General features: G+C 47.9%; 1 protein-coding gene across 1 annotated transcript in view; it reads left to right on the top strand.

The window, feature by feature from the left end:
• The window catches only part of RYR3 (ryanodine receptor 3), a 680,585-nt gene that overhangs the window by 241,398 nt on the left and 412,076 nt on the right, over nt 1-27,111 (top strand). Inside the window, exons 35-38 of the mRNA XM_066572425.1 lie at nt 2,197-3,001; nt 11,171-11,371; nt 11,460-11,562; nt 14,439-14,576. Of these exons, the coding sequence (XP_066428522.1) occupies nt 2,197-3,001; nt 11,171-11,371; nt 11,460-11,562; nt 14,439-14,576 (1,247 nt within the window). The remainder of the gene's footprint in view (nt 1-2,196; nt 3,002-11,170; nt 11,372-11,459; nt 11,563-14,438; nt 14,577-27,111) is intronic.

Below are 27,111 nucleotides of genomic sequence, written 5' to 3'. Positions count from 1 at the left end.
CTGGGGGATGTCACTATTGTACTGGGGGCCGCTCTTGGGGACGTCACTATTACCGCTGGGGTATGTTTACATGTGGTGGAAATGGGCAGGGCTGTTTCAAAATAGACAGCATGCAGATTTTGACTGCTTTCTGCATGTGGAAATGCTGCAGAATTAGCGACAGAAATTTCCACTGAGGACATTCTGCAGCATTTCCACATCGAAAAAGCAGTTAAAATCTGCATACTGTCTATTTTGAAGCGGCTCTTTCGTTTTTAGAACGACGGGGATAAAATTATATGTCGTGATTAGAGATGAGCGTGCATGCTCGTTCGAGCTTGATGCTAATTTGAGCATTAGCATACTCTATAGTAGTCCTTATTTGAGCAAGCACCACGCGGTGTTTGGGTGCTCGAGAACATTTCACTCTCTCAACACTAAATTGTTTTCAATCGAGCCGCGGATGCTGCCGGCAGCTCCATTGAAAACAATGATCTGCCGACACCCCTGCATTGTTTTTCATGGAAGGGCTTTACATGTAAGCCCTTCCCTGAAAACCAAGTATTTTATTGCAAAAATAATATAAAAAAAAACGTACCTATCCGCCGCTGCCGTTTTCCCGTGGGGATGAAAAACACATTTGCCGCATGCTGCAGATGTTTCCTTTATCCCTGCTTGTAAAAAGAATTCCCTGTTGCTACATCTGCCACATGTGTGACAGCTGCGGTAGAGGATTCTGCTGCCGGCACCCCGTCAGTGTCTAGACAGGTAAGTTAGTGAGCCTTTGTTGGTGCAGAAACTCTCTCAGAATCTATAGTCTAATATAACAGTATCATTAATGGGGTAACCACTGGCGTACGTTTAGGGCAGTAGTGGCGAGCCTATGGCACGCGAGACCTGCCTGTGATTGGCTGAGCGTCTCAGCCACTCACAATCAGCTCTTTCAGCAAGCGGGGATTTTAAATCCATGCCTGCTGATAAAACAGCACTACAGAGCCAGGGACAGTGCTTTATATTTAAAGCCCTTCCCTGAAATCCATTGACGGGGTGCCATCAGCAAAATCCTGTACCGCAGCTGTCATGTGTGACAGCTGCGGTAGGGAATCAAAGAATTCCTCTGCTGTATCTGTCACAGATGTGGCAGATGTAGCAGCAGGGAATTTTACTAGCGGGGATGAAGGAAACATCTGCTGCATGCGGCAGATGTGTTCTCCATCCACGCGGGGGACGTGGCAGATAGGTAAGTTTTGTTTTTTTACACTAAAATCCTTGTTTTTCAGGGAAGGGCTTATATGTAAAGCCCTTCCATGAAAAACAATGCAGGGGTGCTGGCAGACCATTGTTTTCAATGGAGCCACCGGCAGCAGCCGTGGCTCTACTGAAAAATGCTTGGGTCTCCCATTGACTTCAGTGTGGTTCGTTACTCGAAAACGAGCTCTCGAGCATTACAAAAAGTTCGGCTTGAGTAACGAGCACCCGAGCATTTTCGTGCTCGCTCATCTCTAGTCGTGATAAGCCCCGCCACCTGACGTGTTGGCACTTTACGATAAATAAGTGGGTTTTCGGTTGCAGTTTGGGCACTCGGTATCTAAAAGGTTCGCCATCACTGCGCAAAAATACATTTAAAAAGAAACATTTTTGATTAATTTTTTTCTTTACAATAAAAACATGAGTGCTAGCTATTCAAGCAACCCTCTGGTTTCAGGACAGAATTCTCTACTAGGATCAGAGAGCGAGAGGGGTACATTACCTGCAGTTGTTTGTCTCTGATCTTATGGTTCCAGGTCCTGTTTTCAGCTGTCCAAGATGGCAAACATAATCTTCAGGCAACCTAATTCCTCCAGTGAAGAGGTAGTGTTAGACTACCAATGCACTATACCTGTTCTCTGATAGGCCAGTACTGCTCACATGATCAGAACTGGTCAGTCAAAAAGCAGTGCACAGTGTGCATTAGGTAGTCAGAAAATATTTGTGGCCACCTTGGATGACCAAAAGCTTGGCCCGGAACTGGTAAATCAGCAGGGTAGTAAAAGGGAACAACTGCAGGTAATATACCCTCCACCCCCTCCTGTACGGGGACAGAATCTTATCAGGAGATCGGAGGGTCAACAACCATGAGTTACTTTATTTGCAAAGATGGCATACAAAAAACTGTGATATTTTGATGTGTCTTTACAAATATTTCCTTTTACACATTTTTTATTCACATTTTATTAGGTGTATTGACATTTTAGAACTTTCCGAGCAGGAAGACTTGATGAAATTCCACTATCACACCCTGAAGTTGTATTGTGCTGTTTGCGCTCTGGGTAACAATCGTGTTGCACATGCCTTGTGCAGTCATGTGGATCAATCCCAACTTCTATATACCATTGATAACCAGTACTTACCTGGCCTCTTAAGATCAGGGTTTTTTAACCTTCTTATCAGTATCTACCTGGAGTCCGCCAAGGAGGGAAAGCTAATGATGAACAATGAGTTTATTATTCCAATAACGGATGAAACTAGACAAATCCGACTGTTTCCTGATGAGTCAAAAAGACATGGCTTACCTGGGGTAGGTCGTAGTACCTGCCTGAAATCCGATCTTCATTTCACAATACCTTGTTTTATATTGACTGGAGAAGACCGGCAGCAGCATGGTCCAGAGATTCCCGTTGACATTCTCAAGGCCAAAGCAATTAGCATGTTAACAGAAGCTGTACAAAGTAGTGGAGAACATATCCGAGATCCTGTTGGGGGTAAAGTGGAGTTCCAATTTGTGCCAGTACTAAAACTTATTGCCACTCTTCTTATAATGGGAGTTTTTGAGGATGAGGATGTCCGTCAAATTCTGCTACTTATTGATCCAAATGTTTTTGGTGACCACAAAGAAGAGGATGCGGAAGAGACTTGTGAGAAGGAGGAGGTGGCACAAGATGAGGAAAAAGCTGTGGAAGCTGGGGAGAAAGCAACAAGGGAAGGCAAAGCTCCTGTTAAAGGTCTTCTGCAGACTCGACTACCAGAGTCTGTCAAACTTCAGGTAATTTCCTTTAGGAGAACTTGATTTATAACTATAAGATTTACTGCAACAGCATTTATTCATTCAACCATCTTATCATTTGTTTACTGTATGACAAATCACATTTTATACCTAGGATCCCATTTACATATTTATCTAGGCTTCTGGCTCTATGAGCTTGTCTTGCTGTGTGTTATGTTTTTTTGTGATATTTTGCCCTTGTGCTCTATAGAGAGAAAATTTGGTTTGCACTATCCACAGTAAAGGCCCATTTACACACAACAATTATCGCTCAAAATTTGTTCAAAGAGCTGAAAGTGAATGATAAGCGTTACATGTAAACACAAGCAATCGTGCACTATTTGTTCACTTGTAGTTTACCGCTGTTTTTTAGCCAGCATAAGAATAGTCATCAGGCAGTTCAAAATTTGTTCCATTTGAATGGAAATTGTGCGGTCTTTTGAGCAGCTTGGGGACTTAAGGGGAGGTGGTTTTGTTTGCCTTGCATACACAATGAGTACATTGCTTACTCATGTCTGGAGAAGACAATGGAATCCTGCTGTCCAGATAATCCCTTGCATAAACACATGCCCACCTAAGCAAACAACTAGTTCTAATGCTACTAAAGTTTACTTTAGCTCATGGTGAAAATAGAGATTTCAAGCCATTATCTGTAATTTTATGCAAAAAAGTGGTCAATTCATTTGGTCATTAGGCTGTTTAAGCGATAATCATTGTATGTAAATGAGCCTTAAGGCTAGGTGCACACCAATGTATTTTATGTCTATGTGCTCTCTGTGTAATTCCACAGCCCCATTATCGCCTATGAGGCTATACACATGAACGTGTGGGGAATAAAAAAACATGGCATGTCCTAATCCTGTCCATTCAAAAAAAATAAGACATACCAAGGCATGTGAATGTGCTGCATCTGTGTATATCGAACAACACATGGACAGGGCATGAAGGGCCCAAAACTATATAACAAAACTTCAGAGAACCCCTTGAAATTTCAAGCTGCAAGGGGATTATCCATAGTAATTACAGGATACTATTTGAATTTAATGACAGTCTAACAGGGACCCCAAATTTCCAAATTGGAGCAATCTAAACCTCACCCGTATTATTTAAATTTTTAGCTACTTTAAGCAAACAATAGGTGTTCACTAGAGATGAGCGAACGTACTCGTCCGAGCTTGATATTCGTGCGAATATTAGGGTGTTCGGGATGCTCGTTACTCGTAACGAGTACCAAGCGGTGTTCTGGTTACTTTCAGTTTCCTCTCTGAGACGTTAGCGCGCTTTTCTGGCCAATTGAAAGACAGGGAAGGCATTACAACTTCCCCCTGTGACGTTCAAGCCCTATACCACCCCCCTGCTGTGAGTGGCTGGGGCGATCAGATGTCACCCGAGTATAAAAGTCGGCCCCTCCCGCGGCTCGGCTCAGATGCCGTGTGAGTTAGTGAGGGAAAGTGCTGTTCTATTGGAGTTGCTGTAGGGAGAGTGTTTGTAGTGAGTGTAGGCTTCAAGAACCCCAACGGTCCTTCTTAGGGCCACATCTACGTGTGTGCAGGCTGCTGTTAGCTGTGGAAATTTTTTTTTTTTTTTCTCAAAATCGGCAGTGCAGAGCATTGCACCCGGTATTAGGGACAGAAGTGGTGCTTAGGCAGGGAGAGTGTTAGGAGTGAGTGTAGCCTTCAAGAACCTCAACGGTCCTTTCTAGGGCCAAATTTAACCGTGTGCAGTACTGTGCTGGCTGCTGTTAGCAGTGTTGCATGTTTTTTTTTTTCTAAAAATCGTCTGTGCAGAGCATTGCACCCTCCATTGATACTACAGGGACAGAATTGTGTAGGGAGGGCCACAACACAGTTATTGTTCATTGAATATCCGCAGTGGGGCCTTCCCTTTTCAAAAAAGCGAAAAAATTATATTTGGCCTGCCTGTGTCAGTCCTAAGGTCTCCGTGTACGTGTGTGCTGCGTGGAGAACGTACAAAAATCAAACGCAACCAGCTACGGTTTACTGCAGGCTTGCGCCATTGTCTTTCCTGACTGGCAAATACCTGCTCTGCCAGAGTTAATAACTCTGCTACACTAAAGTTGTGTGACACTTTTTCAGGGCCACACCACAGTTATTAAACGTATTGTTCATTGAATATACGCAGTGGGGCCTTCCCTTTGCAAAAAAGCGAAAAAATTATATTTGGCCTGCAGGCTTGCGCCAATTTATTTCCTGCCTGGGAAATCAAATCACTGGTAATACAGCATGCTGAGGGGTAGGGGTAGGCCTAGAGGACGTGGACGCGGCCGAGGACGCGGAGGGCCAAGTGAGGGTGTGGGCACAGGCCGAGCTCCTGATCCAGGTGTGTCGCAGCCGACTGCTGCGCGATTAGGAGAGAGGCACGTTTCTGGCGTCCCCACATTCATCGCACAATTAATGGGTCCACGCGGGAGACCTTTATTAGAAAATGAGCAGTGTGAGCAGGTCCTGTCCTGGATGGCAGAAAGTGCTTCGAGCAAGCTATCATCCACCCAGAGTTCTGCACAGTCCAGTGCTGCAAATCCGAATCCTCTGTCTGCTGCTCCTCCTTCCTCCCAGCCTCCTCACTCCACTACAATGACACATGCTCAGGAGCGGGAACACTCCCAGGAACTTTTCTCGGGCCCCTGCTCAGATTGGGCAGCAGTGGTTCCTCTACCACCAGAGGAGTTTATCGTCACTGATGCCCAACCATTGGAAAGTTCCCGGGGTCCGGGGGAAGAGGCTGGGGACTTCCGGCAACTGTCTCAAGACCTTTCAGTGGGTGAGGAGGACGATGACGATGAGACACAGTTGTCTTGCAGTGAGGTAGTAGTAAGGGCAGTAAGTCCGAGGGAGCAGCGCACAGAGGATTCGGAGGAAGAGCAGCAGGACGATGAGGTGACTGACCCCACCTGGTGTGCAACGCCTACACAGGACAGGTCTTCAGAGGGGGAGGCACGGGCAGCAGCAGGGCAGGTTGCAAGAGGCAGTGCGGTGGCCAGGGGTAGAGGCAGGGCCAGACCGAATAATCCACCAAGTGTTTCCCAAAGCGCCCCCTCGCGCCATGCCACCCTGCAGAGGCCGAGGTGCTCTAAGGTCTGGCAGTTTTTCACAGAGACGCCTGACGACCGACGAACAGTGGTGTGCAACCTTTGTCGCGCCAAGATCAGCCGGGGAGCCACCACCAACAGCCTGACCACCACCAGCATGCGCAGACATATGATGGCCAAGCACCCCACAAGGTGGGACGAAGGCCGTTCACCGCCTCCGGTTTGCACCGCTGCCTCTCCCCCTGTGCCCCAACCTGCCACTGAGATACAACCCCCCTCTCAGGACACAGGCACGACCGTCTCATGGCCTGCACCCACACCCTCACCTCCGCTGTCCTCGGCCCAATCCAGCAATGTCTCGCACCGCACCGTCCAGACGTCGCTAGCGCAAGTCTTTGAGCGGAAGCGCAAGTACGCCGCCACGCACCCGCACGCTCAATCGTTAACCGTCCACATAGCCAAGTTTATCAGCCTTGAGATGCTGCCATATAGGGTTGTGGAAACGGAGTCCTTCAAAGCTATGATGGCGGCGGCGGCCCCGCGCTACTCAGTTCCCAGTCGCCACTACTTTTCCCGATGTGCCGTCCCAGCCCTGCACGACCACGTCTCCCGCGACATTGTACGCGCCCTCACCAATGCAGTTAGTGGCAAGGTCCACTTAACTACGGACACGTGGACAAGCACAGGCGGGCAGGGCCACTACATCTCCCTGACGGCACATTGGGTGAATTTAGTGGAGGCTGGGACAGAGTCAGAACCTGGGACCGCTCACGTCCTACCCACCCCCAGAATTGCGGGCCCCAGCTCGGTGGTGGTATGTTCGGCGGTGTATGCTTCTTCCACTAAAGCACCCTCCTCCTCCTCCTCCTCCTCCTCAACCTCTGTCTCGCAATCTAGATGTGTCAGCAGCAGCAGGACGTCGCCAGCAGTCGGTGTCACGCGGCGTGGCAGCACAGCGGTGGGCAAGCGTCAGCAGGCCGTGCTGAAACTACTCAGCTTAGGAGATAGGAGGCACACGGCCCACGAACTGCTGCAGGGTCTGACAGAGCAGACCGACCGTTGGCTTGCGCCGCTGAGCCTCCAACCGGGCATGGTCGTGTGTGACAACGGCCGTAACCTGGTGGCGGCTCTGCAGCTCGGCAGCCTCACGCACGTGCCATGCCTGGCCCACGTCTTTAATTTGGTGGTTCAGCGCTTTCTGAAAAGCTACCCACGCTTGTCAGACCTGCTCGGAAAGGTGCGCCGGCTCTGCGCACATTTCCGCAAGTCCCACACGGACGCTGCCACCCTGCGCACCCTGCAACATCGGTTTCATCTGCCAGTGCACCGACTGCTGTGCGACGTGCCCACACGGTGGAACTCTACGCTCCACATGTTGGCTAGGCTCTATGAGCAGCGTAGAGCTATAGTGGAATACCAACTCCAACATGGGCGGCGCAGTGGGAGTCAGCCTCCTCAATTCTTTTCAGAAGAGTGGGCCTGGTTGGCAGACATCTGCCAGGTCCTTCGAAACTTTGAGCAGTTTACCCAGGTGGTGAGCGGCGATGCTGCAATCATTAGCGTCACCATTCTTCTGCTATGCATCTTGAGAACTTCCCTGCAAACCATAAAGGCAGCCGCTTTGCGCTCGGAAACAGAGCCGGGGGAAGACAGTATGTCGCTGGATAGTCAGAGCACCCTCCTGTCTATATCTCAGCGCGTTCAGGAGGAGGAGGAGGAGCATGAGGAGGATGAGGAGGAGGGGGAAGAGACAGCTTGGCCCACTGCTGACGGTACCCATGCTGCTTGCCTGTCATCATTTCAGCGTGTATGGCCTGAGGAGGAGGATCCTGAAAGTGATCTTCCTAGTGCGGACAGCCATGTGTTGCGTACAGGTACCCTGGCACACATGGCTGACTTCATGTTAGGATGCCTTTCTCGTGACCCTCGCATTCAACGCATTCTGGCCACTACGGATTACTGGGTGTACACACTGCTCGACCCACGCTATAAGGAGAACCTTCCCACTCTCATTCCCGAAGAGGAAAGGGGTTCGAGAGTGTTGCTATACCACAGGACCCTGGCGGACAAGCTGATGGTAAAATTCCCATCCGACAGCGGTAGTGGCAGAAGGCGAAGTTCCGAGGGCCAGGTAGCAGGGGAGGTGCGTAGATTGAGCAGCATGTACAGCCCAGGCAGTGCAACAGTCTTTAAGGGCCTGGCCAGCTTTATGGCTCCCCAGCAAGACTGTGTCACCGCTCCCCAGTCAAGGCTGAGTCGGCGGGAGCACTGTAAAAGGATGGTGAGAGAGTACGTAGCCGATCGCACGACCATCCTCGGTGACGCCTCTGCCCCCTACAACTACTGGGTGTCGAAGCTGGACACGTGGCCTGAACTAGCGCTGTATGCCCTGGAGGTGCTTGCTTGTCCTGCGGCTAGCGTCTTGTCGGAGAGGGTGTTTAGTGCGGCTGGGGGAATCATCACAGATAAGCGTACCCGCCTGTCAACCGACAGTGCCGACAGGCTAACACTCATCAAGATGAACAAAGCCTGGATTTCCCCAGACTTCTCTTCTCCACCAGCGGACAGCAGCGATACGTAAGCAATACGTAGGCTGCACCCGCGGATGGAAGCTACGTTCTCTCTCACCATCCAAAACGGGGATATTTCTGCTTCATCAATCTGTGTCTAATATTCCTCCTCCTCCTCCTGCTCCTCCTCCTGAAACCTCACGTAATCACGCTGAACGGGCAATTTTTCTTAGGGCCACAAGGCTCACTCATAATTTTTCTAAACAATTTTTATATGTTTCAATGCTCTTAAAAGCGTTGAAACTTTAACTTGAACCAATTTTTTGTTAAACTGGGCTGCCTCCAGGCCTAGTTACCACTTAAGCCACATTAACCAAAGCGATTAATGGGTTTCACCTGCCCTCTTGGTTGGCCATGGCCAATTTTTTTGATGTACATTAGTACTGTTGATTCAGCAATTTTTGTGGGCCCTCGCCTACAGTGTAATCAAATGAATTTTTAGCCCACCTGCATTACAGCTGACGTTACATCCGCTGTGTTGGGCAATGCAATGGGATATTTTTGTGTACCGCCGGTGGGTTCCAGGGAGCCACCCATGCTGTAGGTGCACACGGAGTTTAACCTACATGTGTCCACTTGTGAAGAACCCCAGTCAGACTGGGGCATGCAGTGTGGGCCGAAGCCCACCTGCATTAAGCACATTACTACCTCAGCTGTGTTGGGCAATGCAATGGAATATTTCTATGTACCGCCGGTGGCTTCCTGGCACCCACCCATGCTGTGGGTCCACAGGGAATTATAAATGCATCTGTTTCCACTTGTAAAGAACCCCAGTCTGACTGGGGCATGCAGTGTGGGCCGAAGCCCACCTGCATTAAAGGAGATGTCCCGCGCCGAAACGGTTTTTTTTTTTTTTTAAACCCCCCCCCCCGTTCGGCGCGAGACAACCCCGATGCAGGGGTTAAAAAAACCACCCGCACAGCGCTTACCTGAATCCCGGCGGTCCGGTGACTTCAATACTTACCGCTGAAGATGGCCGCCGGGATCCTCCGTCTTCGTGGACCGCAGCTCTTCTGTGCGGTCCACTGCCGATTCCAGCCTCCTGATTGGCTGGAATCGGCACGTGACGGGGCGGAGCTACACGGAGCCGCTCTCTGGCACGAGCGGCTCCATAGAAGACTGCTGAAGACCCGGACTGCGCAAGCGCGGCTAATTTGGCCATCGGAGGCCAAAAATTAGTCGGCTCCATGGGAACGAGGACGCCAGCAACGGAGCAGGTAAGTAAAAAACTTTTTATAACTTCTGTATGGCTCATAATTAATGCACAATGTACATTACAAAGTGCATTATTATGGCCATACAGAAGTGTATAGACCCACTTGCTGCCTCGGGACAACCCCTTTAAGCACGACATTACTACCTCAGCTGTGTTGGGCAATGCAATGGGATATTTTTGTGTATCGCCGGTGGGTTCCAGGGAGCCACCCATGCTGTTGGTCGACAGGGACTTCACAATAGGGAGTTGTACCTGCCTGTGTCTATGAATTAAAAAGCCCGGTCTGACTGAGGCATGCAGAGACACCTTGACAGAATGAATAGTGTGTGGCACATAGGTTCCCCATTGCTATGCCCACGTGTGCAGCTCCTGATGGCGGTGGCACAGGATTCTATTTCTCATTGCTTCTGTACAGCATTGTGGGCTATCGCCCCGCCCCTTTTAAAGAGGGTCGCTGCCTAGCCGTGCCAACCCTCTGCAGTGTGTGCCTGCGGTTCCTCGTCATGGCAGACGCACTTCTAAATAGACATGAGGGTGGTGTGGCATGAGGGCAGCTGAAGGCTGCGCAGGGACACTTTGGTGTGCGCTGTGGGGGGGAGGGGGGGCGGTTGGGCAGCATGTAACCCAGGAGAAGTGGCAGCGGAGTGTCATGCAGGCAGTGATTGTGCTTTGTTGGAGGTAGTGTGGTGCTTAGCAAAGGTATGCCATGCTAATGAGGGCTTTTCAGAAGTAAAAGTTTTTGGGAGGGGGGGGGGGCCCACTCTTGCCGCTATTGTGGCTTAATAGTGGGACCTGTGAACTTGAGATGCAGCCCAACACATAGCCCCTCGCCTGCCCTATCCGTTGCTGTGTCGTTCCCATCACTTTCTTGAATTGCCCAGATTTTCACACATAAAAACCTTAGCGAGCATCGGCGAAATACAAAAATGCTCGGGTCGCCCATTGACTTCAATGGGGTTCGTTATTCGAAACGAACCCTCGAGCATCACGAAAAGTTCTTTCCGAGTAACGAGCACCCGAGCATTTTGGTGCTCGCTCATCTCTAGTGTTCACTTATTGGATTGACATAGATAATAGCATTATAGCACTGTTCCAGGGGAAGTATATTATACAAGAATTCAATAAGAATTCCTGAATTATTACCGTATTATAGATTCCATAAATGTTTTATATGGTGGTAAAATTCAACAATATTACCATCAAACATTTAGAATTTAGGTCTAGAAATACTTCTTAGCCAGAAAGACTATTAAAGGCTCTGTTGGCCCCTATACAATGTACTGACAGCGATTGTATTTTATTCACCAGACTGTTCTTTTCCTTCTCCTTTTTAGATGTGTGAACTACTTCATTACTTCTGTGACTGTGAGCTGAAGCATCGCGTGGAGTCCATAGTTTCCTTCTCTGATAACTTTGTGTCAAAGCTTCAGTACAATCAGAAGTTCCGTTACAATGAACTGATGCAGGCACTCAACATGTCTGCAGCCTTGACTGCCAAGAAAACAAGGGAGTTCCGCTCTCCTCCACAGGAACAGGTAATATTATGACCAAAAGAAGTGCTTACTTTTTTCAAGCCGTATCAAGTAGATAAATTGACTACATATTTAGTTTTTCCATTTAAAGATAAACATGCTTCTGAATTTCCAACAACAAGAAGACAGTCCTTGTCCTGAAGAAATACGGGATGAACTGTATGAGTTCCATGAGGATCTTCTAATACACTGTGGTAAATATAAATACTGTGATGATATATAGTATTGTTTCCACAGGAGTCACATTTGGCTCCCTAGCGGTTATGAATAATTCACAGCTTTCTTTAAACTTGGCTCCAGGTTTAAAACTATTTGGTTCCTGGGTCAGCAATATACAACAAGCACTAGACATTAAAGTTAATGTCATAAAACTGAAATGTTTAATCACAAACATCCTTATAGATTGATGACAAATGAACCAACCAGATAATTGCGTTGCTAAGATGCGGTAAAAATTGCAACCACGTGCCACTTAAGTTTTGACTGCTTAGTTTCTTTAGGTAAAACTATACCTTCCAACTTTTCAGGAAATGAAAGAGCACAGGTAAGGTGCTTCACGAAGCCAAGCCAATAGTCAAATAAAACAATTGCAATACTCCTAATATATGTAATATTGTAATCAATAACATTAGAACAGTTCATTACATAAATACAGCACCAAAACCAACATTATAATATAAGTACAGAACCAAGCTCAGTACATAAATACAGCACCAGAAACAAGCTCAGTATATAAATATAGCAGCAGAACTAAGCACAATAAAGGAAAAAATTGTATAGTCAAGTCAACCCCTGCTATTTAAGTTTGACTTCGTGGTACAATCTGTATGAAGGTAATTGGCAGAACACAAGCAAGAATGCTACTACCCATTATCACTCTACAGACCAAACAGGGACTACATGACTTATTAGAGGCAGCCAGTGGCAGAATAAATAGTGACATTGTGACTCATCATGAAGTGATCTTTAATTAGTGTTGTGGTTTTCTTCTTCATCCAGTCCAGATTGACATGATAGCTTCTCTCAGACACAACTTGTCTCTTCAGAGGTTGCCACACAGATGTCTTTGGCTCTTTGGTTTTTCATATCCATAAGATAAACATTTAATACTGCCACGCATGGTTTGCCCAATATACTATGTATCAGTACAAGTAACACAACCCCGAGTAATAAATAACAAGCTGTACTATCCTCCTGTAGTAAATAAGCAGCCATACTGCCCCCTTGTAGTAATATATAGCCATCCCACCCCTTGTAGTAATATGTAGCCATACTGACCCCTGTAGTAATATATAACTATATTCTCCCCCTGCAGTAATAAATGGACATTTTGTCCCCCTATAGTAATATATAGATATACCTCCCTCTATAATTATATATAGCCATACTGCCCCCTTCTGTAGGAATACTTAATCCTACTATCCCCCTGTAGAAATATGTAGCCATATTGTACCCCTCTGATAATAGAAAGTCATAATGTCCTCCTGTAGTAATGTAATCATATCGCCCCCTGTAATAACGTATAGCCATATAGCCATTACCCTATAGTAATACATGGCAATAATTCTCCTGCAGCAATAATGTCACCCTGTGCTACTGCTACCCTATAGTAATATATAGCTATACTGTCCCCCTGTAGGAACCTATAGCCATAATGTCCCCGTTTAGCCGTCCTGTTCTCTGTAGGAACATATAACCATAAGCTCCCCTTATAGCCACACAGTCCTCACGTAGTAATATACAGCCATGATGTCAACTTGTAGCCATACAGTACCCTACAGTCATAATTCTCCATAGTACAATAGACTCACTCACCTCCCTCTCATGGTCCCGCTGCGCTTTCTAGCCCTTTTCAGCTGACATCCTGTGGAACGACGCAGGCAACGTAATGACATCATCATGCCACCTGTGGCACATAGAAGGCATCAGGCGGTGGTATCACAACCCAGCATGGCTTCCAGGCCTAGTACTGTGCGCCAGCAACACCAAGCATTATGAAAGAATGGCACTGGGCGCTGAGGAAACCTGTCCTTGGCACACAACTACTATTTTTGGATTACAGTACATCTGGATGTTGTTATATTGCAATGATTTTGCTGACCCTATCAATATACTAGATTAAGACCTCACGCACACGGCAATAATACAGCTCTTTGTTCAGAGCCATAATATATCATCCAAATGTTTCTATGGGGTTACACTGTGCTTTAGTAAGCCTCCGACTTCATACAGAATCAATTTAATATAAGAAAATCGTGCCATCTGTCATCATGATACACTGCCCCCTGGAGACCAGCAAAAATAAGTAAAATTAAGTTGAATAAAGTTCAATCAAAAAAATGAATAAATTAACAAATGACATGTACCTCAAAATGGGATCAAGAAGATTTACAATCTTTCCCACAAAAACAAAGTATTGTACGACTACATGAGCAGAAAATTAGAAAAGTTATAGGCTTTGGGATGCGACGACACAAAAATTACTTTTTTTCCATGAAGCATATTTATATTGTGCAAAAGTACTAAAACTTACCGTAAAAGAACACTATTGGTTTGGTACTTGTGTATTTGTGCCATTTCCTAGAATATATTCAACTAGTTATTTTTACTGCACGGTAAAGCAGAAGAAGAAATGTGGAAAACTATGGTGAATTTGCTTCTTGTAGCACTGCATGAAAAAATATGTTCCCCTGAAAATATGACAGGGTCTTATATTAATTTAGGCTCCAAAAGATTTTTTTTTTTTTTCCATGTATAGCTGTCTGGACACTATTTAAATTGACTTTTTTTTATTACCTGTAATAGGGCTTATTGTTGGAGTAGGGCTTATCATTCAAGCATCCTCATAAATCCTGAAAAATCATGCGAAGGCTTATTTTCTGGGTGGGTCTTACTTTCTGGGAAACGGAATACATGGGTAAAGTAAGACCGTGTGAGTGAGCCCTAAGGATTGGCGAGTCTCCTAGCAATTGAACACCAGCCAGTCAGTAAATGGTGGCATATGCCAGCGAGCATATTGTAAAACCAATTCAGTATAATATTTAACTTTTTTCTTTTTTTTAAAATAAAGGCATTCCACTTGAAGACGAAGAAGAAGAGGCGGAAGACACATCATGGACCAATCGTCTTCGATCACTAGTATATAAAATCAAAGGGCGTCCAAAGACAGAAGAACAGGATCCAGCAGAGGAAGAGGAGAAATCTCCTAGTAAGTTGTAGTTGATGCAAAAGCATTGCAGCATTAATATTGGAAAGGATGCCTTTCACCCCAAAAAGCAAGTGCTAAAAATCTGGCAAGTTTACTAGCATATTACATTGTAACTAGAATGAGTTAATGAGCTGAAAGGTGTTGATAGTACATTAAGCCCCTTAGCATAGCACCTCCTAATGCCGGAGATTATTGACACCATGTCCCTGGATTCGGCTGGTTTAGAAGACATCTGATGCAGGAAGTTAATCCTTTACAATCTCTGCTAATATCTGATGGTAAACGAAAATTAAAACGATAGGATCTTATTAGAGTGTCAGAAAGCCTTCCCTAAAGCAGACCTTCCCAGATCATGATCAGGAGTCAGCTACCAGAACTAATTTTAAGTGCGGTCAGAGTCAGATTTCAATAACGTTAGACATTTAGTGTGAAAAAATAACTGCTTGTTTATAGCTGAGGTGAGGACGGTACCACCTGTCAGTACCCCTGATGCATTGGTACACTGAGATGGCTTGGATTTCATGGGCACGCCACATACATGTTTCGCCACATAATTCAAATGCTCATAGTCATTTTTTTACTGAAGGGTTTGTGCTGGTGCAAGCAAAATGCTACCGGATAGCGATACTCCTGCAGTTTTTGTAGGTAGTCGTAAATTCTTACTAGCATCATAATAAATTTTTAGCTTGATGAACATATGGAGAAGTTGTCTACCATCCAAACACCCTTTCCAACCAGACAACTCTGCTTGAACTTTGTCACCTGCAGTGATTACCAGATATGCACCGTAATATTATCCCTTTGCTTGACAGCTGATCGGGTAGAAGGAATCATCATTGCTGGCTATCTCTTCTATAATATGTGGGAGAGATTAGCATAGTATAACTTTTTTATCATCTATAAACTGTTTCAACAAACATAAGAAATGTTCATACTCTCTAGTATTTATATGAGATCTGCAGCTGTATACATAATGGTGCTTCACCGGTTACCTTCTTCTGGATGAGCACTTGCTATATATTTTGACTATTTCTCCTGCAGACACATCAATTCAAAACGCCATTTACCTACCATTGTGAAAAGGCTAATGGTGACACCTAGTGTCAGTCAGCAAAGTCTACAATATATACTCCACTACATCATTTATATATCATATGTTAACTGTTTAGGAATAGAGAGCTAAATCGTGGTAGTAGAGCATGTTCATTACTACATATGGGATTGGTCTTTATTTTAAAGCAGCTTAGAATATTTTACTGGAAGTCATCTGTGACGTCCCATACCGACCAAGACGCAAGGCCTATCCTGAGGAGCTGGTGGGGGTAGAGATGGCACCTGTCACGGTGGCTCTACCAGACTCCTCCCTGGAGGGATGCATGTAACCTCGGCCAAGGTACTGATAGGCCTCTTCCAGGCAATGCTAGGACAGCGGTTACCTGTATAGGTGTGTAGTGGACTGAAGAAATTGCCACTCGTGACGTCACCGTTCCTTCACACCGTTGATTCTTTATTATTAGAAATAATAAAGTCCACACGCGGTTAACGTTGAAAACTCACTCACTGGGAACGAACAGTGACTGGAAAACTTTACTTCAGGCTTTGCAGAATACAGCTTACTCGCTCATGCAGGTAAAGACAACTTTAACAGATGGTCAGGGAAGATGGACACAGGATGAAATCGGGCCTACAGTTGCTTTCTGTATGACTCCGCTCCTGGACACGAACACTCCGGGATGCAGAACAATACCGGAGGGGGACACAACACTCCGGAGACACTCACTTGAGACTTGGAAGATAAATTGCTGCACGGTGGACTCTTTCTCCTCTCTCTCACTCCTCACAGGTTGTTCCTGGAATTGGGGACCTCAGGATTCCTCTTTTCTGCTTCCATCCTTTCACCACATGAGGAGTGAAGGTACCACCATGTGGCCAGCACTCTCTCTCCTCTCACAACCGTTGAAGCAGATAGAAGACCATGGACAGAAGACTACACCTAACTATCAATCACTCATATTTATATTCATACAATCATCACATGACTAGACAAACTTGTTACATTTTCCAGACATATGCCAGCCACTTGCAGACATTCACCTATTACATGCTGCAGCTCTGCAATACACATAAAAGAAGACAAGACACTTTGCACAGTGCATCCACACTGAAGACATGATGTGTATGACAATTATCTGAGGAGCCAGATATATAGACTTCAGACCACTGCAAATCTATCATAACTTTAGGCAGTCTACAATGCTAAATTGTGAGAATAGGAAATTAGTCACTTCTTGGAACCACCATCATCTTCACTCAAGATGGTTGGCACCACTCTCGGAAAAACACACTTTACAACTGTAACTTCAACATTGATCGTGGCATGTATGGGTTTACAGTGGGGATCGTTGTTTTCACAAATCACATGACATAATACTAGAGATGAGCGAACGTACTTGTTCGAGTATTAGCGTGTTCGAGATGCTCGTTACTCGTGATGAGTACCACGCGATGTTCGAGTTACTTTCACTTTCATCTCTGAGACGTTAGCGCGCTTTTCTGGCCAATAGAAAGACAGGGAAGGCATTACAACTTCCCCCTGCGACGTTCAAGCCCTATACCACCCCCCTGCAGTGAGTGGCTGGCGAGATCAGGTGTCACCCGAGTATTTAAATCGGCCCCTCCCGCGGCTCGCCACAGATGCATTCTGACATAGATCAGGGAAAGTGCTGCTGATGCTGGAGCTGCTATAGGGAGAGTGTTAGGAGTTATTTTAGGCTTCAAGAACCCCAACGGTCCTTCTTAGGGCCACATCTGACCGTGTGCAGTACTGTTAAGGCTGCTGTGAGCAGTGTTGCACTTTTTTTTTTTCTATATCGGCCATGCAGAGCATTGCATCCTCAGTCTGCAGTCATTGTACATAGTATAGGGCCAGTAGTGGTGAGGCAGGGACAGTGGGAAAGGTGAAAGAGATATAGTGTCTATATAGGCAGTGGGCTTTTTCAAACAAATTTGGGAAAAAAAAATATTTGGGCTGCCTGTGACCGTCCTCAGTGTACTGCGTGTCTGCTGGGGGTAGTAGTCCTAATTAATACGCAGCTAAGTGTTACAGCAGGCTTGCGCAAAAGTGTTTCCTGGCTCTGCGTTGCCCGTTACATCACCGCCGTCATCCCGTCCAGAGGGAAACAGTCTGCAGTAATTTTACATAGTATAGGGCCAGTAGTGGTGAGGCAGGGACAGTGGGAAAGGTGAAAGAGATATACTGTCTATATAGGCAGTGGGCTTTTTCAAAAAAATTTGGGAAAAATACTATCTTTGGGCTGCCTGTGACCGTCTTGAGTGTACTGCGTCTCTGCTGGGGGTAGTATTCCTAATTAATACGCAGCTAACTGTTACAGCAGGCTTGCGCAAAATTCCTTCCTGGCTCTGCGTTGCCCGTTACATCACCGCCGTCATCCCGTCCAGAGGGAAACAGTATACATATATACGCTGCCTACAGTATCTGTCTGCTGTCTCAGCTCAGCCTTTAAAAAAATAGAAGCAAAATACTTAAGGCCTACTAGTGGCCTTTGGACACTTGACTGCTTCTGCGCTGTGAATTCCACTAGCTCAGTCATACGCACCTACGTCTCACTACAGGCTTGCGCAAAATTCTTTCCTGGCTCTGCTGTGCGTTCCGTAAGCAAAGTCAGCCTCCAACCACAGGCCAATAAGCGTCACATTTAATTACAGCGTTCTGTTTCTGCACTACTGGTAATACACCATGCTGAGGGGTAGGGGTAGGCCTAGAGGACGTGGACGCGGGCGAGGACGCGGAGGCCCAAGTCAGGGTGTGGACACAGGCCGAGCTCCTGATCCAGGTGTATCGCAGCTGACTGCTGCGGGATTAGGAGAGAGGCACGTTTCTGGCGTCCCAAGATTAATCTCACAATTAATGGGTCCACGCGGTAGACCTTTATTAGAAAATGAGCAGTGTGAGCAGGTCCTGTCGTGGATGGCAGAAAGTGCATCCAGCAATCTATCGACCACCCAGAGTTCTGCGCCGTCCACTGCTGCAACTCTGAATCCTCTGGCTGCTGCTCCTCCTTCCTCCCAGCCTCCTCACTCCATTACAATGACACATTCTGAGGAGCAGGCAGACTCCCAGGAACTGTTCTCGGGCCCCTGCCCAGAATGGGCAGCAATGGTTCCTATCGCACCGGAGGAGTTTGTCGTGACCGATGCCCAACCTTTGGAAATTTCCCGGGGTCCGGGGGATGAGGCTGGGGACTTCCGGCAACTGTCTCAAGAGCTTTCAGTGGGTGAGGAGGACGACGACGATGAGACACAGTTATCTATCACTCAGGTAGTAGTAATTGCAGTAAGTCCGAGGGAGGAGCGCACAGAGGATTCGGAGGAAGAGCAGCAGGACGATGAGGTGACTGACCCCACCTGGTTTGCTAAGCCTACTGAGGACAGGTCTTCAGAGGGGGAGGCAAGTGCAGCAGCAGGGCAGGTTGGAAGAGGCAGTGCGGTGGCCAGGGGTAGAGGCAGGGCCAGACTGAATAATCCACCAACTGTTTCCCAAAGTGCCCCCTCGCGCCATGCCACCCTGAAGAGGCCGAGGTGCTCAAAGGTCTGGCAGTTTTTCACTGAAAGTGCAGACGACCGACGAACAGTGGTGTGCAACCTTTGTCGCGCCAAGATCAGCCGGGGAGCCACCACCACCAGCCTCACCACCACCAGCATGCGCAGGCATATGATGGCCAAGCACCCCACAAGGTGGGACGAAGGCCGTTCACCACCTCCGGTTTGCACCACTGCCTCTCCCCCTGTGCCCCAACCTGCAACTGAGATCCAACCCCCCTCTCAAGACACAGACACGACCGTCTCCCAGCCTGCACCCACACCCTCACCTCCGCTGTCCTTGGCCCCATCCACCAACGTCTCTCAGCGCACCGTCCAGCCGTCGCTAGCGCAAGTGGTTGAGCGCAAGTATGCTGCCACGCACCCGCACACTCAAGTGTTAAACGTGCACATAGCCAAATTGATCAGCCTGGAGATGCTGCCGTATAGGCTTGTGGAAACGGAGGCTTTCAAAAACATGATGGCGGCGGCGGCCCCGCGCTATTCGGTTCCCAGTCGCCACTACTTTTCCCGATGTGCCGTCCCAGCCCTGCAGGACCACGTCTCCCGCAACATTGTATGCGCCCTCACCAACGCGGTTACTGCCAAGGTCCACTTAACAACGGACACGTGGACAAGCACAGGCGGGCAGGGCCACTATATCTCCCTGACGGCACATTGGGTGAATTTAGTGGAGGCTGGGACCGAGTCAGAGCCTGGGACCGCTCACGTCCTACCCACCCCCAGAATTGCGGGCCCCAGCTCGGTGGTGGTATCTGCGGCGGTGTATGCTTCCTCCACTAAACCACCCTCCTCCTCCTCCTCCTACGCAACCTCTGTCTCGCAATCTAGATGTGTCAGCAGCAGCACGTCGCCAGCAGTCAGTGTCGCGCGGCGTGGCAGCACAGCGGTGGCCAAGCGTCAGCAGGCCATGCTGAAACTACTCAGCTTAGGAGAGAAGAGGCACACGGTCCACGAACTGCTGCAGGGTCTGACAGAGCAGACCGACCGCTGGCTTTCGCCGCTGAGCCTCCAACCTGGCATGGTCGTGTATGAAAACGGCCATAACCTGGTGGTGGCTCTGCAGCTCGGCAGCCTCACGCACGTGCCATGCCTGGCCCACGTCTTTAATTTGGTGGTTCAGCGCTGTCTGAAAAGCTACCCATGCTTGTCATACCTGCTCGGAAAGGTGCGCTGTCTCAGCGCACATTTCCACAAGTCCAACACGGACGCTGCCACCCTGCGCACCCTGCAACATCGGTTTAATCTGCCAGTGCACCGACTGCTGTGCGACGTGCCCACACGGTGGAACTCTACGCTCCACATGTTGGCCAGGCTCTATGAGCAGCATAGAGCTATAGTGGAATACCAACTCCAACATGGGCGGCGCAGTGGGAGTCAGCCTCCTCAATTCTTTACAGAAGAGTGGGCCTGGTTGGCAGACATCTGCCAGGTCCTTGGAAACTTTGAGGAGTCTACCCAGATGGTGAGCGGCGATGCTGCAATCATTAGCGTCACCATTCCTCTGCTATGCCTCTTGAGAAGTTCCCTGCAAAGCATATAGGCAGATGCTTTGGAATCAGAAACGGAGGCGGGGGAAGACAGTATGTCGCTGGATAGTCAGAGCACCCTCCTGTCTATATCTCAGCGCATAGAGAAGGAGGAGGTGGAGGAGCATGAGGAGGAGGGGGAAGAGACAGCTTGGCCCACTGCTGAGGGTACCCATGCTGCTTGCCTGTCATCCTTTCAGCGTGTATGGCCTGAGGAGGAGGAGGAGGATCCTGAAAGTGATCTTCCTAGTGAGGACAGCCATGTGTTGCGTACAGGTACCCTGGCACACATGGCTGACTACATGTTAGGATGCCTTTCGCGTGACCCTCGCGTTACACACATTCTGGCCACTACGTATTACTGGGTGTACACACTGCTCGACCCACGGTATAAGGAGAACCTTTCCACTCTCATACCCGAAGAGGAAAGGGGTTTGAGAGTGATGCTATACCACAGGACCCTGGCGGACAAACTGATGGTAAAATTCCTATCCGACAGCGCTAGTGGCCGAAGGCGCAGTTCCGAGGGCCAGGTAGCAGGGGAGGCGCGGAGATCAGGCAGCATGTACAGCACAGGCAGGGGAACACTGTCCAAGGCCTTTGACAGCTTTCTGGCTCCCCAGCAAGACTGTGTCACCGCTCCCCAGTCACGGCTGAGTCGGCGGGAGCAGTGTAAAAGGATGGTGAGGGAGTACGTAGCCGATCGCACGACCGTCCTCCGTGACGCCTCTACCCCCTACAACTACTGGGTGTCGAAGCTGGACATGTGGCCTGAACTCGCGCTGTATGACCTGGAGGTGCTTGCTTGTCCTGTGGCTAGCAGGAGGGTGTTGAGTGTGGCTGGGGGAATAATCACAGATAAGCGTACCCGCCTGTCAACCGACAGTGCCGACAGGCTTACAATCATAAAGATGAACAAAGCCTGGATTTCCCCAGACTTCTCTTCTCCACCAGCGGACAGCAGCGGTACCTAAACAATACGTAGGCTGCACCCGCGGATGGAAGCATCATTCTCTATCACCATAAAAAACGGGGACCTTTTAGCTTCATCAATCTGTGTATTATATTCATCCTCCTCCTCCTGAAACCTCACGTAATCACGCCGAACGGGCAATTTTTCTGAGGCCCACAAGGCTCAGTCATATAACTTTTGTAAACAATGTTTATACGTTTCAATTCTCAATTCAATAAAGCGTTGAAACTTGCACCTGAACCAATTTTTATTTTAACTGGGCCGCCTACAGGCCTAGTTACAAATTAAGCCACATTAACCAAAGCGATTAATGGGTTTCACCTGTCCTCTTGGTTGGGCATGGGCAATTTTTCTGAAGTACATTTGTACTGTTAGTACACCAATTTTTTTGGGCCTTCACCTACATTGTAATCCTAGTAATTTTTAGCCCACCTGCATTAAAGCTGACGTTATCTCAGCTGTGCTGGGCACTGCAATGGGATATATTTATGTACCGCCGGTGGGTTCCAGGGAGCCACCCATGCTGTCGGTCCACACGGAGTTGTAACTGCATGTGTCCACTTCTAAAGAACCCCAGTCTGACTGGGGCATGCAGTGTGGGCCGAAGACCACCTGCATTAAACCTGACGTTACCTCAGCTGTGATGGGCAATGCAATGGGATATATTTATGTACCGCCGGTGGCTTCCTGGGACCCACCCATGCTGTCGGTCCACACGGAGTTGTAACTGCATGTGTCCACTTCTAAAGAACCCCAGTCTGACTGGGGAATGCAGTGTGGGCCGCAGATCACCTGCATTAAACCTGACGTTACTTCAGCTGTGATGAGCAATGCAATGGGATTTATGTACAGCCGGTGGGTTCCTGAGAGCCACCCATGCTGTGGGTGCACACGGAATTCCCTTTGCGGAGTTGTACCTGCCTGTGACTATTTATAAAAAACCCCGGTCTGACTGGGGCATGCAGACACCTTGACAGAATGAATAGTGTGTGGCACATGGGTTCCCCATTGCTATGCCCACGTGTGCAGCTCCTGATGGAGGTGGCACAGGATTGGATTTCTCATTGCTTCTGTACAGTATTATGGGCTATCGCCCCGCCCCTTTTAAAGAGGGTCGCTGCCTGGCCGTGCCAACCCTCTGCAGTGTGTGCCTGCGGTTCCTCCTCATGGCAGACGCGTTTATAAATAGACATGAGGGTGGTGTGGCATGAGGGCAGCTGAAGGCTGCGCAGGGACACTTTGGTGTGCGCTGTGGACACTGGGTCGTGCGGGGGGGGGGGGGGTTGGGCAGCATGTAACCCAGGAGAAGTGGCAGCGGAGTGTCATGCAGGCAGTGATTGTGCTTTGTTGGAGGTAGTGTGGTGCTCAGTTAAAGGGGTTGTCCCGCGGCAGCAAGTGGGTCTATACACTTCTGTATGGCCATATTAATGCACTTTGTAATGTACATTGTGCATTAATTATGAGCCATACAGAAGTTATCAAAAGTTTTTCACTTACCTGCTCCGTTGCTGGCGTCCTCATCTCCATGGTGCCGACTAATTTTCGGCCTCTAATGGCCAAATTAGCCGCGCTTGCGCAGTCCGGGTCTTCTGCTGTCTTCAATGGGGCCGCTCGTGCAGAATGCCGCCTCCGTGTAGCTCCGCCCCGTCACGTGCCGATTCCAGCCAATCAGGAGGCTGGAATCGGCAATGGACCGCACAGAAGAGCTGCGGTCCACGGAGGGAGCAGACCCCGGCGGCCATCTTCAGCAGGTGAGTATGAAGACGCCGGACCGCCGGGATTCAGGTAAGCACTCTCTGGTTTGTTTTTTTAACCCCTGCATCGGGGTTGTCTCGCGCCGAACGGGGGGGGGGGGGGGTTAAAAAAAAAAAAAAACGTTTCGGCGCGGGACAACCCCTTTAAGGTATGCATTGCTAATGAGGGTTTTTCAGAAGTAAAAATTGTTGGGAGGGGGGGGGGCACTCTTGCCGCTATTGTGGCTTAATAGTGGGACCTGTGAACTTGAGATGCAGCCCAACATGTAGCCCCTCGCCTGCCCTATCCGTTGCTGTGTCGTTCCCATCACTTTCTTGAATTGCCCAGATTTTCACAAATGGAAACCTTAGCGAGCATCGGCGATATACAAAAATGCTCGAGTCGCCCATTGACTTCAATGGGGTTCGTTACTTGAAACGAACCCTCGAGCATTGCGAAAATTTCGTCTCGAGTAACGAGCCCCCGAGCATTTTGGTGCTCGCTCATCTCTACATAATACACATCACATGACTTTGCACTATTATCACTGTATATACATTGCCTGCCATTTTCACGATATACTTATTGAATACAACACATTGGCAATATTGAGTCCATCAGTCTTTAGAATGGCCTCACTATTCCTTGGACTCTTCTACTGATGTAGCAGCTTCTCTGGACAAACTGATGAACTCCTTTGGTCACCGTTCAGACCAGCAGACAGTACGACTCTACCCATGATCTGCTCAGGGACTTTTTCCTTCTCTCCTAAAGGCCTGGCAATCAGGTGCACATCTGTATGCACCATTGCACCTTCAGCAGCAGTTTCTCTGCTTACTGGCGACAGCTACCTGCCATTAATATTGGTCACCCTAGGTAACTGTAATAGTTCATTGTTACGCTCTTGGCTTTCTGGACTCCATCACACCCCAATGGGGTTTGACTGGACACTTTGCCTCTGAACACCCGTACATGCAATAGTCCATCTGTAGACAACCTCAATATGGCTACTTGTGGTTGTCTCCTGTAGCAACCACACTTGACTCCTTGGTCCTCCAAACGGGAACAAACTTTCGACCTCTGCTTCAACACTCATCATGGTCATCAGTGGGTTTCTTGGCTGGGATGGACATAGCAAACATTTCCTGGCCACTGAACATTCAACAACACACAAGTCAATTTTCACTGGTAAATTCCGTTAGTTCTCTTATTTAGATCTCAAGACCTCTATAGCTGCATGCACACAGCCTCTCGACAGTTTACATAGTCCTCCATGACACCTATGGTGACAATATGCAGTGTCTGTTCCTATCACTTTTCTCCTTTTGAAGTTTTGTCTTTAATGAGGAGGGCTGTTACTGCAATCACAGCAACTTCTCTGTGGAAATCCTCATAGTCCACACTCCTCTGAATATCATAGTAACTTTGTGTGCCATTTTCTGTCACCATATCCTCCACTACAGTGTGACATTAGGGGATTAGTCACATCCTGGGACCACCATCTTCTTCACTCAAGATGTTTGGTACCACTCTCAGGAACATACATTACACCTGCCTGTTTTATTTCCATCACAGTGCTTCACACTTTACATTAACTGGTACACAAAAATTACTCCTGACCATCTTATCACTCGCTATACATCAACTTTAACCTCTCTATTAGGCCTAATGCCATAACCCATTCTACAACATTTACCCACTCTTGGGCTGCAGCACAGAGATGTCTCTTCCACCCAGTCTCAGGAGCTCATAAGTTAAATGCTGAGAGAATCACCTCCGTTTTACCAAACCTTGTCAGGTGCTGCCCATTTAACAACTTAATGCACCCTTTCCCTGTCAAAACACTGTTATAGAGACCTCTACTGGCTATATCTGACACCGTTTTACTACAATATTGGTTTGAGGATATGGATATTCCACGATTGGACTGGTCTGCACAGAGTCTGGACCTGAACTCTACGGAATAACTTTGGGATGAACTGGAGTATTGGGTCAGGAAATATGAACAGTGTACAGCTTCTTTGAGAGAACCTGCTAGACATTTGCGGGATGAATGGATGGATATACCAGCTGAAGTGTATCAGATACTAGTAGAAAGTATGCCATGGAGAGTATCTGATGTTATTAGGGCCAGAGGTGCCCCACTACGTATTAACATATAGAAATTAATGCTACCTATAATTCTTGCTCAGGATTACACTCTGTAAAAAAAAAATCAAGCACCTAGAAGAAGTTGTTGTTTTGCTGCAAAACTTCCCCTTGTGTAGACCTTGTTGACCACTAGACTCCTCTATGACGCAAAGAGATTTTGCCCAATTTACAGAGTTTGAGAGGGGGGCGCATTATTGGAATGTAAGAAGCTAAATCCAACTGTTTTATTGCCCACCATCTAGAGACAGGCAACACCATTGTTACAGGCCCCATGTGTCTGTCAGAAGCATTTCCAGACACCTGTCTAAAGGACATTTAGTCTCATGGTGCCCATTACATGTACTGCCTTTGACACACGGCCAATGTCTCCTCCATTTGCAGTGGACTGCTACGGAGTGGAATAGGGTAGTCTTCAGCAACAAATCCAGTGTCTGGAGACCTCAGGGTGAGCGGCTCAATCCTGCCTTTCTGTGGAGCGGCATACTACCCCACTGCTGGTGTGATGGTCTGGGGGGGATCATCGCACACGACAGTCGGTCACCCCTAGTAGTGGTACGAGGGACAATGACAGCTCAGTGAAATGATCTGGACATCCTGCAGCTACATGTGTTCCTCTCATGGCGGCTTCCAAGAGGCATTTTCCAGCAGGACACAGCAAGGGTGTCACAAGAATGCCTCCACAACATTGTCACACTTCCGTGGCTGCCCGGTCACCAGATTTATCACCAATAGAACATATATATGACCATATAGGGTGCCAATTTCCTCAGCCTATGAGTTTGCACTATTTAGAGGCTCAGCTACAGCAAATGTGGAGCAATATGCTGCAGGATACCATACGGAACCTGTATGCCTCTATCCCCGCCAGTATCACATCTTGTATCCAAGCTAGAGGCAGTACAGAAGGGTACTAGAGCCTCCATGCCTGCCCGTATCACATCTTGTATCCAAGCTAGAGACGGTACAACAGTGTATTAGAGCCTCCATGTTGCCTGTATCTCATCTTGTATCCAAGCTAGAGGCAGTACAATAGGGTACTAGAGCCTCCATGCTCGAACATATCACATCTCGTATCCAAGCTAGAAGCAGTACAACAGGGTACTAGAACCTCCATGCCCGCCCGTATCACATCTTACATCCAAGCTAGAGGCGATACAACAGGGTACTAGAGCCTCCATGCTCAGCCGTATCACATCTTGTATCCCAGCAAAACTCGGCATACAGTTCCATCTCAGGCAGATATGTAAATGATGAGAGTTGTGGGGTGATAAGATGAAGGGTCTTGCCACCTGAAGCCCTAAAAACGGTTTAACCCTTGTCCTACAAAAAGGCTCTTAGAGGCTCCTAGTGTGTAGTGACCTCTTTTTCACTTGTGTAGAGCTTGTTGGCCACTAGATGCCACTACGACACATAGAATTACACAGATTTCATGCAGTTGACAGAGTTTGAGAGGGGCGCAATATTGGAACGCGAGAAGCTATATGGTCATATCAATGAATTGCCACCACCTGGACCGTTCTGACCAGAC

Source organism: Eleutherodactylus coqui, chromosome 6 (genome assembly GCF_035609145.1).
Source record: "Eleutherodactylus coqui strain aEleCoq1 chromosome 6, aEleCoq1.hap1, whole genome shotgun sequence".
NCBI lineage: Eukaryota > Metazoa > Chordata > Amphibia > Anura > Eleutherodactylidae > Eleutherodactylus > Eleutherodactylus coqui.
Note: the sequence above shows the minus strand (reverse complement) of the source record. Positions and strands in the feature narration are given on the sequence as shown.